The 19,757-nt window shown below is 35.3% G+C and overlaps 1 protein-coding gene across 3 annotated transcripts in view; it reads left to right on the forward strand.

Annotated features, from left to right (window-relative positions):
* Nucleotides 1-19,757, forward strand: part of PHKB (phosphorylase kinase regulatory subunit beta) — a 246,947-nt gene that overhangs the window by 88,688 nt on the left and 138,502 nt on the right. For all 3 annotated transcript variants that reach the window (XM_036751888.1, XM_036751890.1, XM_036751889.1), the window contains exon 8: nt 11,279-11,342. In XM_036751888.1, the coding sequence (XP_036607783.1) occupies nt 11,279-11,342 (64 nt within the window). The remainder of the gene's footprint in view (nt 1-11,278; nt 11,343-19,757) is intronic.

Below are 19,757 nucleotides of genomic sequence, written 5' to 3' on the forward strand. Positions count from 1 at the left end.
GATAGCTTTCTGGGAGGGGTTAATGTAGAAGGGTACAGGGACAAATTTAAGCAATGTAAAGACAAAAGCCATCAAAATCTACTTTGGTCTAGGTATAAACATCCCTTTTAGCTCTAACATTTTATTAATCTGGTTACATTTACATATTGTTTGAATCGAATGAGACAACATAGGTTGTAAATGATATAGGCTTATTACCTTGTGAATTTCATTTACTCCTTTAGATCACAAGAGTACATTAGTGAATTAGTATTTCTATATATGACTTAAAAGAGTTAACACATCTCCCAAGGCTTCTTAAGTTCATGCCAAAGAAGTAGTTCCCTTCAACTACAGAATATAACTCAATAAATCTTATCTGATACATACTCAAGAATGGGTGTCAGAGTTTAAAATGAAAGTATCAATTCTAGGCCACCATGGTGTGACTGAAGATATTTGTCAAAAAGTCAAAGAGAAACAGTAAAACCTGGATTAATTAGTTAAAACCTGGAAGCCATTCCTCTTTTCTTCTGGGAGAAAGAAACAAAACACAAGAAATCAAGCTACTGTAAAATCTCAGCTTCCCAAATACCTAAACAAATTCAACCTGGTTTCTCATTTGGTCTACATCAATAGGAATATATAATTATAATTTCTATCATGATGTTTACCTTAAAGATCTTCAGGAAAGTGTTTATTTCCAGAAAAATAAAATGATGTTTAGTATATCATCCTTACTGAAGCAGTAAAATTAAGCTAATACAACTATTAGTAAGGATCAAAGCAAAAAATGTTTTCTTTCTCAAGTTTTATTAGATGTAAGGATTTTGTCCTTAGTCTTTGTGTATCTTCTAGTTCCTACAGCTGAGTACTCTACATTGTAAGTTCTTAATGAATTTTTGTCAAATTGAATCATATCTCCTAAATTAAGTTGTTGTCTAAATTAAACTGGCAACCAAATTATAAGAAAACAAGTGACTCAAATATGACTAAAATTAATTCATTTACAATTATAGAATCATGGGTTGTTATAACTAGAAAGGGCCTTTGAAATCATCTCATCCAATCCCCACATTTGACCCTGTGAGGAAACTGACTTCCCCTACCCCCAAAATGATGTGGCTTTCCCCAAGGTCTTTAACAAAAGTGATATTCAACTGCATGGCTTTCTGGTTTCAAATATTTAATGCTTTTAGAAGATGTTGTTTCATTTTCATAATTACTCCTGAAACCTGTGCTAATTATAACTTTTTCTTTCCTCTGGCCAACTGGCTTCCTAAAACTTTGCTAGTCTGGCTCCTAGAGGATTAAAACAACCAGTTCTAAACTCAAAGCCTTTCTAATCTGGATAGGATCAGCCAGAATTTTCACTCCATTGGCATAGTCTTTGAGAACTCAGGGACACTTTTTTGGCAAGAAGAGATATCTGAGGACAATATCAGTGGAGATTTACATAATCAATATTTTAAAAGATTTTTTTCATCTGCTCCTGTATAACCACTTATTTTTGGCTTATTCTTACTCTGACTTCTTTGCTTAGAAGGTATTTGAACTACTTCTTTTTCTTTTCAACCATGCACTACCTGTACTAAGCAAGTAGAGAAAACCGCTAGTGAATATTACCATTAACCCTGCAAAGTAGGTGAGTCCTGGTGAGAAATAGAGACTTCAGCTTATTCTGTTGTAGCAGCTGCAAGTCAATCTTGTGAATTGGATTGTGAAAGGATTTTATTTTGTGGTCTAACAGATAATTGTGATATTTTCTTAGCCACCTTATGTATGCAATATCAATCCCCCTCTCAACAAGTCAGGTTTTTTTTTTCAGCTGTGCAGAATGTAAAGTTTGCATTTAATGGGCTAGATGAAAAATCTGAAATGTTCGACACTGATTACCTAGTATTTCTTGGTACATTGCTTCAACTTTTGGTTTGTACATTTCTGATACTATTTTCCTTTTACTATTTTAAAAAGTATATTTGAACTCAGCTTCTTTACTTCTATCCACCCCTACCAGGCCCTCCCTAGAACAGTTCCAAATGTCTTCTTGGTTGTACATACACAAAACTAGAACCTCCTTTTCAAGGGTGTGAATTCATCATAGCAGATGGCATTCTAAGACTTCTGTCACCTCCAGAGGAGGGGCTGTGACCTGTCAGCTAGTTCAGAGCTGCAAGAAATATTATAGATCATCCACTCAGACTCCTTTGTTTCAAATGAGAAAGCTGAGGCCTAGAAAGAGTAAATTACTTGAGGTCATACTTGAGGTCACACAGCTCGAAAGTGGAAGGGCCACCATTAAAGTGTGATCCTTTTATTTCAAATTCACTCCAATTTCTACTGTACATATATGTATGTATACACACATATACATGTATTTGTATATGTACAATGTTTGTACATATGTTTGTGTATATATGCATGCATACATGTATATATACATATATGTGCGTGTGTATATATATGTGTGTGTGTGTATAGATATATATATATCTATACACACACACACACACACATACATATGTTGCATAAATTATTTGTTCCTCTACCTTTTGGAAGAATGAGTGGACTGTGTAGTGGCAGACTTGGGTCTGGCTGCCCCATGACATTTCAGTGTTACCTCTCTTATACCTCTGTACCTAGAGGATTAGTTGTGGAATTGATGAAAGCTATGTATGATCCTATAACTTCTGGAATGTAGTACACAGGTACAAGAGCTTAGAATCACCAGTTTAGGGCTAGAAGGGACCTCAGAAATAATTGAGTCTGATCTCCTCATTTTTCAGATGAAATGAGGACCAGTAATGTTAATTGACTTGCTGAGGTCACACAGGTAGTAAGTAGAAGAGTTGGGATTTGAAGTCATATACCACAACTTCAAATTCATCAGTCACCATGACCAAGCTGTCCTATTGCATTTATGCCTACAGTACCTTCCTTCATCTTTGCTGCCTTTCATAATTCCTTACTTTCTTTAAGGCTGAGTACAAGCACCACTTCTGTATAGTCTTCCCTCATCCTCTCAACTGAGTGCATTCTCTCCTTTTCTGGCTATTCCTGGACAAAGAGATATATTCCCTCCTTTTCCGTATATTTCGAGATTACCATGGTGCATCCATTACTTCCTACCTTATATTATACTTGCTTACAGACATTATATTCCATACTTCTCCCTCCTGATTAGAATGTAAAATCCTTTATAGCAGGGATTAAGTCCCAGTCCTTGAGTTACTCAGTTGTTCTTTGGTCCCCAGTTCATTATTGCCTTTTAGGTAAAAACTGCTTCTTCCTCATCATTTGAATTTCAGCCAAATAACAACCTTGACTTCTGATGTTGCACTTTAAAAAAACATTTCTTCCTAAATCCTCTCTATGAAAACTTGTTTTTGTTTTCCCAAAATAGCAGTTTTTATGCCTTTTCTGCTAAATCTCCTAATCATTTAATAATACTCTTTTTCCAGCTGTCTTTTCAATGCCCAAAGGAGATTCCTATTAATGTTCCTGTCCCAGTTCATTCTGTAGTCTCTCCTGGTGCCTCCTAGACCTAGAACCTGTCATCCCTAACACTTTTTTTTCTCTTTTCTTCTAAAACTATTTTTATGTTCTTCTCCGAAACTCATTTCCTCTTTCCTTTCATTCTAACTCTGTCCCCTTCTTCCACCTCAGCATAGTGATATATCTTGGGTCACCTTATCCTTTCCATTGCTCTTGAAATGATTAGTCAGAACAGAGCAAAAATCTGTAATTTTTAAAAACCACTTTAGTCACTGATGCTATAATAGCTCCAGTTCCATTCAGGTACTATTACTCCTAAATCTGCCCTCCCCCCGCCCCCACCGCCAAATGTATATTAGGCTCCAAGCTTTGGTTTTGTATATATGCATAAGAAGTAGCAAGGATAAATGAAATTAGTAACTGAATGGTTTGGGACTACGGTTCTAGTGCTAAAGTTCATGAAACACCAAATTTAAGAAGAACTTTTACATTTAAAAGCATAATTCATTTTTTCATTCCTAAGTCATTGTACAACATACAAAAATGACTGTAGAGACATAATAAAAATCATCAGGTTCAAGTTTATGGTTTAATTTATTGGAAATGTGTCTCATATAGTTTTTTAGTTTTTCTTGACTTCCTAAAAAGAGAGTAACCAGGCACTAAAGTATCAAACAGGTATCTCCATAACATTTCATTCATTTAGTGTTGCTTTTAGCATTCTATTCAAAAACTGAAATGATCATCTCTGCTAAACGTATTTTTCCTCCTGACTTCCTTATTTTTATAATACCAAAATTTCCCAATCACCTAGGTTAGAAAATTTGGACTTGTCTCTGATTCTTTTCTCTTCCTGAAACCCTCTTCCTAGTTCCTTTTCGAGTCTGTCCTGTTGCTCCCTCTACAATATTTCTCATGTCTGTTCCCTTGCTTACATTCCCACTGCTACCTATGGAATTCAGACTCTTGTTAATTCTACCTTGGAGTACCTGCAATAAACTTTTGATGAACAAATGAAAAAGCTCTAATTTTTCTTTTAGCAAGTAAGCCTTACCTTTAGAAGGCAGTAGAGTGACTTCGGAAATTTGGAATGTCATTTTAAACATAGAATGCACCTTTGTTTTAACTGTTTGTGAAAGTGTTGATTATCAGCAAGGCTGTAAATAATTCAAGGGATTTAACTGCATCTGCATCTTCTTTGATGTCCCTCTTTGAATTATATGGTTATCTGGTTTTTTTCTCTATGAACTCTTAATAGTATTAATTGATAATTATCTTTTGTTCTCATGAAATGTATAAAAATGTCTGTGAATCTTGTTATGTTGGGAAGAAATTGTCTAGTCTGAATTCTGTCTTCATGTCTCTTTTCCCAGCAATATTACAGTAAAAGCTTGTAATTTGACATTATGGATTTATGTTCTTAACACTCCTAACAGGTATCTCCAATTACAGTCTTTTTAACTCTCCAATCCATTCTACACACTACTGCCAGATGAATCTTCCCATTATAGAACTCCAGTAATATTACTGACTTAGAAATCTTCAAGAACTCCACATTTCTTGACCTCTGAAGAAAATCCAAATTCTTTTCTCTGTCATTCAGGGTCCTCTGCGCTGTATTAACAGCCTGTTTTCCCAGGCTATCTGCTAATGTATCAGCAATGATCCACCTCTGTGTCTTTGTCTATACGATTTCTTCTGCTTGGAATGCTTTCCACATATTTCTGCTTCTTTCAATCCTACAATTCAAAGACCAATTCAGATGCCATTTTCTTCTTGTAATCTTTCTCTGGAAAAAAAAAAAAAAAACTTTGTTGTCTTTTGTTTTTAGTATCACCATAATTCTTCTTCAACCACCTCTCCACTACATAACCCCTTGTAATACACATCTCTGCACTGAACTCCACACTGAGCCAGAAGTTCTTAAGACTTTATTTTGTACTTTTCTTGTTTATTATGTAAAATCGTAAATTAAATGTAGAATATACCTTGAAGATCTAGTCCAGCTTCTCAGTTTGCATCTAAAAAGTTGAATTCCAGAGAAGCTAAGTGACTTGCCTAAGGTAATAAAATACAGTGTTTACTGTACTTTATATCCCCTACTAATTTTAAGTTCTTTGTGGGCAAGGACCATGTCTTTCTCATTTTTATAACCCTTTTATTTGTCTTGCATACAGTAGCTGCTCAAGAAGTCTTTATTGAATTAAAATGACAGTAGCCCTAAACGTAACCATCTATATCCATATTGATGGTTTCTTTACCCTGGAAGCTATCTTAGAAATGCTGTAGCTTAGAAGAACTCCAACAGAGAGAATGTAGATGAATTAGTGCAAATCTATCACTACTCCTGGAAAAAAGCCAACAGCTCACTCTACTGACTAATTTTGGGCCATTTTATTACCATCTTATATATTGAAGAGCGAGTCTTTTATATATATATCCCTCAATTGAAAGTATGTTGTATTTCAATAACATTGATTTGTCATATAACAATAAAATATTTGAGCAACTGTTAATTGGTTAAGTTGAATTATTTGTATGATTTAATAAAATAAGGGGATTTTTTTTGCACATGGGTTGCCCTATCTTACCTAGACTGGAAGTATAAGTGTCACTCATGGGTCCAATCTCATAACTGATCAGTACAGAAACTTTGACTTACTCCATTTCCAATGGTGTCAGGTTGTCCTTTCTTAGGTAACTTGGTATCCACCTGCCCTGGGGGCTCACTATATTGGTATTGGACTTAGTATGACCACTTAGTTGCTGTTAGCTGTATTGCAGCTCAGAACTCCTAAGCTCAAGTGATCTACCAGTCTTCTAGGTAGCAGGAATTAGGCATGCCTTGCCTTTTAATTTTTTTAATATCTTTTGTTTTTACATCACCCACATTTCCCAATATATTCCTCATTTCTCTCGCTTCCAGAGATCAATTTTTTCTTTAAAAAAGGATAAAAAAAGAGTAAAAACCCGGTTCAGCAAAACCAATTAATAGATCAAGGAAATTTGTTGTTATGTGCAGTATTTCACATCCGTAATCCCCTACTTCTGCAAAGAAAGTCAGGATATGCCTCCTTATATTTCTTTGGGGCTAAACTTGTCCATTATAATTTTGAAAAATTCAGTGTTCATAGTTTTCTTGGTTCTGCCTAGAACTTTGCAGCAATTGGTGATACATCTTTCCACCGTTCTCCTTATTTATCTTCATCATTTCTTGCAGTACTGTAGTATTGTGTTATATTCATGTACCACAACTTGTGTATCCAATCCTCAATTGATGGGCATCTAGTTTGTTCCCAGTTTTTGATACTACAAAAAAAGTTACTATCTTGGTGAACATGCAGGAAAGTATACTTTAAAACCTGTAACGTGCAGAATTCCTTGTTGCCTATATGACAAAATAGAATTTGACTAGCCTGACATAACCCTTCATATTCTGATATTAATCTACTTTCCTTTTTTTTCCCCTTGACCCTGTCCCTTTTCAAAAGTGTTTGCTTTTGATTACCCCCTCCCCCTATCTGCCCTCCCTGCTATCATCCCCTCTTTTTTAGTCCCCTTCCCCGTACTTTCCTGTGGGTAAGATACCCAATTGAGTGTGTATGTTATTCCCTCCTCAAGTCAAATCCAATGACAGCAAGATTCACTCATTCCCCCTCACTTGCCCCCTCTTCCCTTCCAACAGAACTGCTTTTTCTTGCCACTTTTATGTGAGATAATTTACTCCGTTCTATCTCTCCCTTTCTCCCTCTCTCAATATATTCTTCTCTCAAAAAATAAAAAATAAAATGAAAAAATAAAAAATATATTCCTCTCTCATCCCTTAATTTTATTTTATATTTTATAGATGTCATCCCTTCATATTCAACTCACCCTGTGTCCTCTGTCTATATATATGTATATTCCCTTTAACTACTCTAATACTGAGAAAGGTCTCATGAATTACACACATCTTCTTTCTGTCTTTTTCTCTATGAACTCTTAATGGTGTCAATTGGTAATTGTCTTTTGTTTTCATGTAATGTATAAAAATGTCTGTGAATCTTGTTCTTTTGGGAAGAAATTGTCTAGTCTAAATTCTGTCTTCAGGTCTCTTTTCCCAGCAATATTACAGTAAAAGCTTGTAAATTTGACATTATGGATTTATGTTCCTAACATTCCTAAAAGGTATCTCCAGTTACAGTCTCTTTAACTCTCCAATGGAATGTAAACAAAACAGTTGAATTTTAGTAAGTCCCTTATGATTTCTCTTTCTTGTTTACCTTTTCATGCTTCTCTTGATTCTTGTGTTTGAAAGTCAGATTTTCTATTCAGCTTTAGTCTTTCCACTGAGAAAGCTTGAAAGTCCTCTATTTTATTGAAAATCTGTATTTTGCCTTGGAGCATTATACAGTTTTGCGGGGTAGGTGATTCTTGGTTTTAATCCTAGGTTCTTTGACCTCCAGAATGTCATATTCCAAGATCTTCAATCCTTTAATGTAGAAGCTGCTAGATCTTGTGTTACCCTGATTGTGTTTCCACAGTACTCCAATTGTTTCTTTCTGGCTGCTTGCAATATTTTCTCCTTGATCTGGGAGCTCTGGAATTTGGTGACAATATTCCTAGGAGTTTTCTTTTTGGGATCTTTTTCAAGAGGTGATAGGTGGATTCTTTCAATTTCTATTTTACCCTCTGGCTCAAGAATATCAGGGCAGTTTTCCTTGATAATTTCTTGAAAGATGATGTCTAGGCCCTTTTTTTGATCATGGCTTTCAGGTAGTCCAATAATTTTTAAATTATCTCTCCTGGATCTATTCTGTAGGTCAGTGGTTTTTCCAATGAGATATTTCACATTGTCTTCCACTTTTTCATTCCTTTGGTTCTGTTTTATAATATCTTGATTTCTCATAGAGTCACTAGCTTCCACTTGCTCCAATCTAATTTTTAAGGTGGTATTTTCTTCATTGGTCTTTTGGATGTCCTTTTCCATTTGGTTAATTCTGCCTTTCAAGGCATTCTTCTCCTCATTGGCTTTTTGGAGCTCTTTTGCCGTTTGGGTTAGTCTATTTTTAAGGTGTTATTTTCTTCAGTATTTTTTGGGTCTCTTTCAGCAAGTCCTTGACTTGTTTTTCATGGTCTTCTTGCATCTCTCTCATTTCTCTTCCCAATTTTTCCTCTCCTTCTCTTACGCAAGTAGTCCAAATCCTTTTTTTCCAAATCCAAATTTTTCCAAATCCTTTTTGAGCTCTTCCATGGCCTGAGCCCAATTTATATTTTTCTTGGAGGCTTTTGATGTAGGCTCTTTGACTGTGTTGACTTCTTCTGGCTGTATGTTTTGCTCTTCTTTGTCACCAAAAAAAGATTCTAGAGTCTGAGTCTGAATCTGCGTCCATTTTCACTGCCTGGCCATGTTCCCAGCCAACTACTTGACCCTTGAGCTTTTTGTCAGGGTGTGACTGCTTGTAGAGTAGAGAGTGCTTTGTTCCAAGCTTGAGGGGCTGTGCTGTTATTTTCAGAGGTACTTCTACTCCACTATCACTGCAAGCTCTGCCATACTAGTGCTTCTCCTACCCCAAGAACTGCCAACCAGGATTGCGACCCAGATCCAAGCAGGGCAAAGCAAGCCTTTCACTCCCACTCTGGTCTGCCTCTTGATTCCTCTCACCATGTGAGCCAGGGACTCTGGAAGCAGCTGATGCTGGAGCTATGGAAGCAGCTGCAGAAGCTTCCTGGTGCTGTTGCTGCTGCTGCTGTGGCCACTGCCACACCACCTGTGCCACACCCAGGACTGGGCCCAGACCGTTTTCTAACCTGATCTAGGAGTTTTCCCACTAACCTGCTTTGGCGTTTGTGGGTTGAGAAGTCTGGTAACTGCCACAGCTCAGTGGTTCATGGCCCTCAGGCCTGCTCCAGCCAGCTCCCGATCTGGACTGCCCTGACACAGCCCACATTGGGCTGCGCTTTGCTCCCAGCACCATGTGATAGACCCTTCCCAGTGACCATCCAGGCTGTCCTGGGCTGGAGACTTGCTTCCCTCTGCTATTTTGTGGGTTCCACAGCTGTAGAATTTGTTCAGAGCCATTTTTTACAAGTGTTTGGAGAGATTTTGGGGAGAGCTTAAGCAAGTCCTTGCTCTCCAGCCCACCATCTTGGCTCCACCTCCCTTTGCATATCTCCAGCTTTATTTCATATTAGTCTTTTTGTATGCTTTTTATTCCATGCAAATTTAATGCTCGAATTCATTCTCCCCTCTCTCCAACTCCATGGATTTATGTAGACTATCTATTTTGTATGGAATATACTCCTTATTTATCTCTCCCCATTGAAGTCCTTTTTTATCAGGGTGAGCAACTCGAGTCCTGTCTCTTCCATGAAGACTTTCTCAATCACTCAAGCAAAGGGATCTCAAGTTTTTCTAGTTACCTTTGTTATCGTCTACCTTCTTCTACCTTCTATTCTACTTAATGCAATTATCACTTACCTCTCCAAGTAGACTTCAAACTTTTAGAGATCAGAAAGGTTATTTTTTTCAACTTTGGATCCCTGGTGCCTAGGACTAGATCTGTGTAGGTACTAAGTTCTTATATGTTTGCTAAATTGATTTGTTTATTGTTATCTGTTTATTCTCTTTGAAACTATTAAATTCAAGTATTAGTGAGGTTCCTTTAGGTTTGGTTACTTAACCTGTGTCAGTCAGATAAAAGTTTAAATGCCTTTTCTGTTTAATCCAGGAAATATTTACTAAGTATCTACAGTTCTTATATTGAGGATGACATTATGGAGGACTATTCTTACCCACTCTCACAAAATTTATCTTGGTACCATTGTGAAAGCTAGAAGCCTACCCTGGGTTCACTTCATTGATTGGCCATTACCTTATGATAGGCCTCTTGAAAAACAACCTGCTCTTTTTCAGAGCTTTCCTATAACTATGTAGGATACCATCATCCACTTAGTCATGCAAACTCCCCAACAACCTCAGTGTCTTCTTCAACTTCTCACTCTTATCTCACATATCTTGCCTGTTGTCAAATCTTGTCATTTCTTCCTTCACAGTAGGAAGTCCTCTCATTTACATACTCTTCTCTCCATTCACACAACCATTACCCTCATCAGCTTTTGCCTAGAGCAGGGGTGGGGAACCTGTGGCCTCAAGGCCACATGTGGCCCTCTAGGTCCTCAAGTGCATCCCTTTGACTAAATTCAAACTTCACAGAACAAATCTCTTTAATAAAAGGATTTGTTCCTTAAAACTTGGACTCAGTCAAAAGGCCACACCCAAGACAGAAGCTATTTTTTTTTAATTCACCCAACTGTTAATATGGCATTAAATACCTTGTATCAGATTCTCGAACAAACTGTCTTTGAGTGGATATATTTGTCCGCATTCAATAGCAGGTACATGAGGTATTAGATCTTTTTTTCCCCTCAAGTTTCCATCCAGATTGTTCCTTTACATTTATCTGAAATTAATGATGTTTGACATGGTAATTAGTGAGCACTTATCACTACCCTATACCTACTTGTCAAGTTCACTCTTTTAAGTTAGATATTAGAACTCTATACTGAAAATAATGTTATTACTATCAAGAATATGACCGAAAATCTAGATGAAGGTGAGCCAGAATTTTTTTTCCCCAAATGATCACTTACTATAACAAAAGACAAGTAAAAATGATAAAGGGATGATCTCTGTCATTGCTCCTCTGGTTACAATGAGTATTAACAAAGGAAAAGGGCTTTTATAGATCCTTTAGATGTTGGGTTTTATTCTGTGCCCAGATTGTTAGAGTACCAAATATCTTTTTTCTTCCTTTTTTTCCAGCTCTGTTGGCTTAGCAAAAGCAGTTCTAGAAGCAATTAATGGATTCAACCTCTTTGGCAACCAGGTAAGAAAAAATACCCCAGACTTTAAAAAATAATTATGTTAATTTGAACTATATTTTCAATTAACTTTGGTTAGTCTTTAATAAATTACTTTCAGTCCAGATAAAAGGATGTAAAAAATTAGGTGTCAAATTCAACCCAAACTCCAATGTGTGGGGTTTTCTTTTTGCTTCCTTTTAGAAAATGGATCAATAAAGTGTCAGTTTTCTCATTATAAAACTCTTGTCTAATAAAATCAGCTGTGTCCTTCATAAAGAGATCTCATTTTCTTCCCTCCATACCTACTTTCCTCTTGTGGCCCACCTTTGTTCTTTTAGGATTTTAAAGTCCTTTAGAACTTCTCTTCCTTTTATATGATTCACTTTTTATGTAGAGTCCTGTTGAGGGTTACCTGAACGAGGTCAGTCTTCCCCACTTTTCACATCTTTATTCCTACTTCTGAGCTTTTGCTGCTTTACCCAATACAAATCCTGCTCATTTTTTAATACCCAGACCTTGACCTACTTCTTCCGTTAGCTTACTTGCTCTTATGTTGTGTTGGCATTTACTCTTGTATCATACAGCCTGGGAATGCTTTTTCATAGCTTCATTTGTGTATGCCATCTTCAGTGTGATGTTTAAAAAGATTGAGAGGCATAATTTCTGGGTAATTTAATAACTTTATTAATAATGCCAACATTTTAAATAAAAGGTCTGTGACATTCTTGGATGACAAAGACCCTCATGGCAGGGGGCTAATAGCTTATATGCCCTTGGAAAAAGAAGTATTCCTGAAGGTAGCAATCAACTCTGATTGGTTAACACTTAATGAGAGGTGGACTTTACAAAGAGAAATGAGCCCTCTACAATGAGAGGCTGAGATTGCCATGGGTAATCTAGATAAAGAATCTATATCTCCTAACCAAGCCTTGCCTAATTGGGTGGAGTAGCAATATCCAGGATGAAAAGAAAGAGAAAATGGACAAGGAAATAGGACAGGGAAAAAAGCTGGGGTCTTCTCAATTTTAATAATTGGCTATTAATATGGGAGAAATAATTATTTCTCTCATCAGCTACATTAAGGACTTTCATATAGAAAGATGGTTAAGATCTCCTTTGGTCAGAGGGGAGAACATAGAGGAATGGCTGAAAACTGTGGAGGCAGATTTTGACTTAATATAAGGAAGTACTGTTTAACAATGAGTGTTGTACCAAAGGGTAATGGGCTGCCTTGGGGAAAGTGCTTAAAGTGGAAGCTGAATGATACCTTGTCAAGCATGTTGTTGGGGGGAGAGGGTGATTCCTATTCAGGTACAGGTTGGACAAGATAACCTTTGAGATTCTGTGACTCTTTGTTACCATGGGTCCTCTGGGGCCAGGCTTTGAGAATAGTACTTTATGCCTAGTAGATAGACACTTGGTAAATACTTAATCATAGAATCTCAGATTTGGAAGGGACCTCAGATCTAATCTGACGTCTGATCTAACACTCTCCCTTGTTACACAGATCCTTTGTGTGACATTCCTGAGAATTTGAATTGACTAACTATACCTTATTTCAAGCAGAAATAAAGCAGAATTGTTTATTTCTTTAACCAAACAGCTGTCACATACTGCAAATAGAACAGATGATATCTTCTAGTTTTACAATGTCCTTATCAGAGAGAATCATAGTTTTTACAAATTCCTTCTCATCTTTGTTTCTGATGTGGAAAATTTTGCAAAATCCAACTTTGAAAATATATTTCTCCCCCTATTCTCTGTTAATTAAAAATGCTCCTGCTCAAAAAAAAAGTATATATGATGTTTATAGTGTTTAAACATCTCAATAATATTGTTACCTGTACTTGAAAAAGTAGAGACCTAATTAAAAGTCAAAGACTGACAAAAGTAGTGACATAGAGAAGGAGGGTGCCATCCAAAGGAAGAACCAGGCACCTTTTCCAGAGCTGTTGCTAAACTATGCAGATCAGATAAGTATTCTTAATCATTTCAGAGAATATCAGTACTGAAATTTGCAAGTTTTGATTCTATGCTCTTAGCTAAATCAGTATAGAATTTTCAGAATGCAGGCAAGAAGAATGATTAAATAGCTAATAAAGGAAATATTTTATTTTTGATTTTTTTAATCCACAAGGAAAAGAAAAATATCCGTTTAGAATATGTTCTCTTTGTGAGTTCTTTTTGCATGTGACATGAGAGAAAATCCAGGGTTTTTTTTTTATTACTTATAAAACTTTTGAAGAATGCATCTATTCTATAGAATATAGTGAAAGGATGGCCCCTGATGTCTAGTAGGTTAGCATTTAACAAAGGGCCTTCATCACTGAGAAGTTTGGTTATATTCACAAAACCCTGGTTCGCAAGACTTGGATCCAAAAGCGCCCTTGGGAAAGTCATTTATCCTTTCTGAGCCTAAGTTTCGTCATCTGGATAATGGGGATATTGATGCTTGCACTACCTTCCTCACAGAGGAGTACTATACAACTGTGAGTTGCTATTTTTAATGGAGGGAATTTTATTTACTTTTGTAGAGATTTTTGCCATTACCTAGACCTCACTTTAATTTTTTTTAAACAACCTAATCTTTTTCCTTTTGAAATGAAAATCAGTCAAAATGTCATTGAACCCAAACAATGAATCCCCTTTAAGGTACCATTCTTGCAATTGAAGGTATTTGAGAAGCTGTATGGAGTGGATTTTATTTTAAAATTTAGATCTAATGATGAGTGAAATTGGGTATTTGAGTGTGCTAGTAGTTTAGATTACACATACATGTGAGAGAGGAGGGAGAAGATGGGAGGGAGATAGTAGATGATAAATTGTTGGAAGATGGAGATAGATGATAGCAGAAAGATAGATTTTTTTGGAAAATAATATTTTATTTTTCCCCACTTACATGTAAAAAAATTTTTTTAACATTTTTTAAAAAAAAAAGTTTTGAGTCCCAAATTCTATCTTTCCCTCACTCCCTTCCCCCCTCTCTCAGATATTAAACAATCTGATATAGATTATACATGTGCCATCATGTAAAACATATTTCCATATTAGTCATTTTATGGAAGAAAACTTGAACCAAAAAGAAAATGAAAAATAGTATTAGACTCCATCAGTTCTTTCTCTGGAGAGAGATAGTATTTTTCATCATTCATCCTTTGGGATTCTCTTGGATCATTGTATTGCAGAGAAGAGCTAAGTTATTCATAGTTGATCATCACACAATGTTGCTGCTACTGTATACAGTGTTTTTGTGGTTCTGCTCACTTCACTCTGCATCAGTTCATGTAAGTCAGAAAGATAGATTTCTAAAGAAAACAGAGTAAACACAAACCCCTCCCCATCACCCACCCACCTCCCCGACACACACACACATGCACGTGCACACACACAGAGCCAATTCATTTTGAACTGAGAAGAAACTTTTATTTCATAGTTGTAAACTATATCCATGTCTATCCAACTACCTCAGAAATATAAACTGTGGTCTGTAAGAAGAATCAGGACAGAGTATAGATGTTTCAACCAATCTATCCCAACAACTAGGTAGCTCAAAGTACATGCCTTACTGTTAATGGTTCAAGTAACATCCCTTTATATGTGAATGCACTTTTATTAATGTACAAACTAAGAATAAAAACCTAATTTTGGGAAAAATGTGAACTACCATTTGGAAACATGGTATTCTACTACAGCCAGAATATATTCAGGAAATAGAAGATGAAAAAATATCTTTAATCAGATACTTTATAGAAACATGTACATATGTTTCTTGTATTTCTTTTTTTTCAAATTGTAGAGACATGAGCTGAAGTAAAAAATTAAAACATGATGACTAGGGAAGTTGTTTATGGCATACAAAGTATTTTGCACTGTACAGTCATCTCTTTGATATTTTCAGATCTAAGTGGCGATTGCTGGTTTAAATTAGGTGATGATAATTGCAGTATGTCAATTCAGTGAGCCATAAAAATAATTCCTTTACAAGATAATATTTGCTCATAAAACATAGATGTCTTTTAGCTCACTAGAAATCCATGTTTTAATTTATGGCCTTGAGCATGAAATAATTTTTAAAGCAGAATAATAAGTCTATAATTATGAGAAGTCAAATATTTACTCATTTTAATAAGAATAAATAGAAGCCTTGTGAACTTACTCTAGAGATTTGGTAAAATGGTGGAATTTTTGCTTTTTGAAATGTTCCTCTAAGAGTGTATCTGAACAATACAAAATAAAATGAAGATTCAGGAACTAACTATACAGTTAATCTAATTAACATACAGCAACAAAATAGTTAACTAAAGCTAGAAATCCAAACTACCTTTTCATATTGGTCAAATAAAGCAGGTATTTGTCCAATTCTAATTCTATTCTTGCATACATATATATATATACACACACACACACATATATATATATATATATATATATATATATATATATATATATATATATATATATATATTCTTGCTTGGGAACTTTTCTTTTTAAGCAAATTTAAGAAGAAGTTTGCTTTTAGCTATGAACTGTCTTTATTGGCATAATGATAAAATACTCCCACCATTTCCTTGTCTACTTACCAACTCCCCAACAAGCCCTGAACATCCCTCTTCTATGCTTTTATTCATGGTGTAATCTACCCTACCAGAATGGTCTCTGTCTTTATTTCATCTTCTCCTTTAATCAAATCATATTTCTATTAAAAACTTGCTCATGGTCCCACTATATAGGATTCCTTGTCTACTCCAACGAACCCACAGTGATCTCAGTCCTGCCTATGTATTCTTCTAGTCACATTATTTTTACTATTCACTTGTTACTTTTTATATGTTGTTATATTAGATTTTTTATTTTTGTCATTAATTATAAAATTCCCAGCTAAGTTATAATTCTGTCCAACATTATGCTAATACACATAGTAGTCTTGTTATATATGTGGCTTTGTAGAAAGACCATCAGATTTGGAGTCAGATTTGGACTTGAGCTCCAAATCAGACTCTGCCGCTCATTATTTCTGTGACCTTGGGTGAGTTCTTTATTTTCCCTCCCTGAGCCTCAGTTGCCTCATCTGAAAAATTAGGTATTTGGACTAAATGACCTCTGAGGTCTCTCACATCTCCAGTTCTATAATCTTATGAACATTTGTTTAACCTCCACCATCTCAAGTAGTGAAACTTGAAATTTAGTGATAAATTAGTTGTTAACAGTCAGTCCCATTTCTGCCTTTTTCATTTATTCATTTGTCAGTTTTAAAGGGGATGAAAAATGGCATTCTTTCTGAGAAAACATTTTATCCTATGAGCTAAAATGCAAGAGTGAACAAGGGTGAATGAAAGTGATATCAATCCAATGATTTTGATATTTAGATCTCAAGAGTAGTACCTCTTGATCTTGAAAGCTCAATCACTGTGATTGATTCACTCAGGGTGTTTTAGTTTCCAGGGTGAATTCTCTAAAACAGAATTAGGGTGAGATTCAGAAGCCAGTATTCAGGTGGCATGAAATAGAGAACACCTCCCTCCCCCAATGTCTTTTTGCTCTCTTGAAATGCATGAGGTCACTGTATTTTCATTTCATTTAGTATATTTATAGCATACGCCACTTTTGCAGATATAAGGGGGAAAAAGTGTTAACTATGACTCCTGACCAAAGGCATTGACAGGACTTCTGTCATCTGGACATCAGGACATCTGGATTATTATACTTTTTCATGCTTTTACCAAGCAATTGCAATTATTTAAAGGCTCTAAAAATTTGTTTTTTTTTTTAGTATAATTCTGAGTGTGAGATGAAGCCCCAGAGTTGTTTTAATTTGCATTTCCCTTATTTTTTTTGTTATTTGGAATATTCTTTCAAGTGCTTGTTAATAGTTTGCATTTCTTATTTTGAGAAACATTTATGTCTTTTGACCACTCATCCATTGGGGAATATCTTTTGCTTTTCAAGATTTATGCTAGTTGTCTACAAATCTTGGATATCCAATACTTATAAGAGATAGTAGAAATTTTTTCCCAATTGACATTTCCTCTCTATTCCATTCATTTTCTTCATGCAGAAGCTTTTCCATTTCATATAATCAAAATAACCTATTTTATCTTTTATAATAACACTAAATTTAAAAATCAAAGATACTAACACTTTTAATATATAGGCACAGACCTACTACGAGCATTGAAAAATTTTCTAGTTCTTTGAGTTCTTTATTTCCTTTAAGGAGTGTTTTATAATTGAATCTATACCAGTTTTGATTGTAATTATTTAAAACAATTGTGTCCTTTACAAGTTTTAAGTCTTTCTGTTAGAAATTTGGTAGTTTTAGCCAATGTATCTTAAGTGCAATTTTCTCCTTATTTTTAACCAGATATAATTTTTTCTACAGGTAAGTGAAAACATAATTGTAGTTTGTGGTCACATTTTAAAAGTTAGGTCCTATAAAACACTCCTTTTATCATGGACCTAGCAACTAAAATTTTATAAGCCAAAATTCACTTTTTTGTGCATTCTTTTGAAGTAATAAATATTTTTAGTTTGTCATTTTGTAGTTCAAGAACTCTGACTTAATCTTAGAGTTGGACAAGTACTTTAGAGGCCATCTGATCCAGCCTCTATCTGACAAGATTCCCCTCTGCAGTAGATCCAAGCAGTTATCAAGCTTTTGCTCAAAGGCCACTCCTGAGAGGAATCCATTCCCTAGGCAGCATATTCCATGGACTGGTTATTTCATTTGTTTGAAAGTTTTTCGTTATCATGAACCTAAATCTGCTTCTCAGTTTCTGTCCTTTGCTCCTAGTTCTGGCTTCATGGTTCACACAGAAGATATAATTTCTTTTCCATATGATAAGTGTCAGGTACTTGAAGAACTATTTCTTCCCTCTTAAGTCTTCTCTTTTCTTAGATAAACATCAACATTTTCTTCATGCCCATATATCATGAGGCAGGATCACATAGATTTAGAATCAGGAAGAAGGACATGTTCAAATTCTACTTCTGGAACTTAATTCTTCTGGGTTAATCATTTATCTTTTCAGTTTCCAGAGGGCAGATAGGTGGTGCAGTGGATAAAAAACCAGGCCTGGAGTCAGGAAGACTCTTCCTGAGTTCAAATATGGCCTCAGACACTTTTCTAGCTATGTGACCTATTTTCCTCAGTTTCCTCATCTGTAAAATGAGGTGGAGAAGGAAATGGCAAACCGCTCCTGTATCTTTGCTGAGGAAACCCCGAAAGGAGTTATAATGAGTCAGATGTGACTGAAAAACTAAACAACAAAAACAAAAAAAATCACTTACCCTTTCAGTTTCCCTATAAAAACATAGTACCTTCCTCACAGGTTTGTTATAAAGCTAAAAAAAGAGATAACATAAAAAATATTTTGCAAAATGTAAAACACTTTTAAAATATTTTTATGTGACCTAAAGTGCCTTCACCATCCTGGTTTCCCTTTGGATATTTTCTGGTTTATTTTTGTCCTTTTTAAAATGTGCTACCAGAGCCAACATAATACTCCAAATGCATCTTAACAGGGTAGAACATGGTAAAGATTATCTAGCTCTTTGTGGACACTCTTTTAAAAAAAATTATGCTTTTTTTTTTTCAATCACCTAAAATCCACCTTTTCAGCCTCCCAATCTCCCTTTCCCTCACTCTCAACTAAGAACAAAAGAAAAGCAAAATCACTGGTACAAACGTGTATAGTAAAGCAAAAAAATTTCTGCATTAGCCATATCGTGTCATTTAATCATTTTGAGCTTATAGTTCCAGAACCCCAAGATATTTCTCATTCAAAATGCTTTCTAGAAATATCACCCCCATCTTTATTTGTGAAGTCAAGATTTTAAACAGATATAAGAATTTACATTTATCTTCATTAAATTTACCTAATTAGATCCAGTCCATTGTTTTAACCTCCTCAGCTCTTTTTGGTTGCCAGCTCTATCAGTTTGCATGTTGGTTATTCATTAATGAGTTAGGCATTCTGACCAGAGACTTTCTTCCAGGTTTATGTAGAGCCATTAATGACAGTTCTTGGGGTCTGGCCATCAAGTCAAACTTGAATCCTCTAGTATATAAGAATCACTTAATAATTGCGTGTTAACTGAGTCCTAAATACATTATCATCAAGCTTACTTTCCTCCATCTTGTCCAAAAGGACAATATGAAAAACTTTTGTTAAATGTTCCATAAAATTTAGAAAAAAACTGTCTATAGCATTTGCTTGATATATTCTAGTGAGTATCTCAAAAAAGAAAATAAGATTAATCCTTTCTTGGTGAAGCCTGGTAGGTTCTTTGTCATTACCACTTCCTTTTCTAGACATTCACTATCTTGGTATACAATGATACATTATAGAATTCTAAGTATCAAAATCGTGCTTACTGGCCTACAGTTAGCAATTCTCTTCTCTTTTTAAAAAAATCAAGTTAGCATTTACCCTTCTTTT

This window comes from Trichosurus vulpecula, chromosome 3, assembly GCF_011100635.1.
Source record: "Trichosurus vulpecula isolate mTriVul1 chromosome 3, mTriVul1.pri, whole genome shotgun sequence".
NCBI classification, from domain to species: Eukaryota; Metazoa; Chordata; class Mammalia; order Diprotodontia; family Phalangeridae; genus Trichosurus; species Trichosurus vulpecula.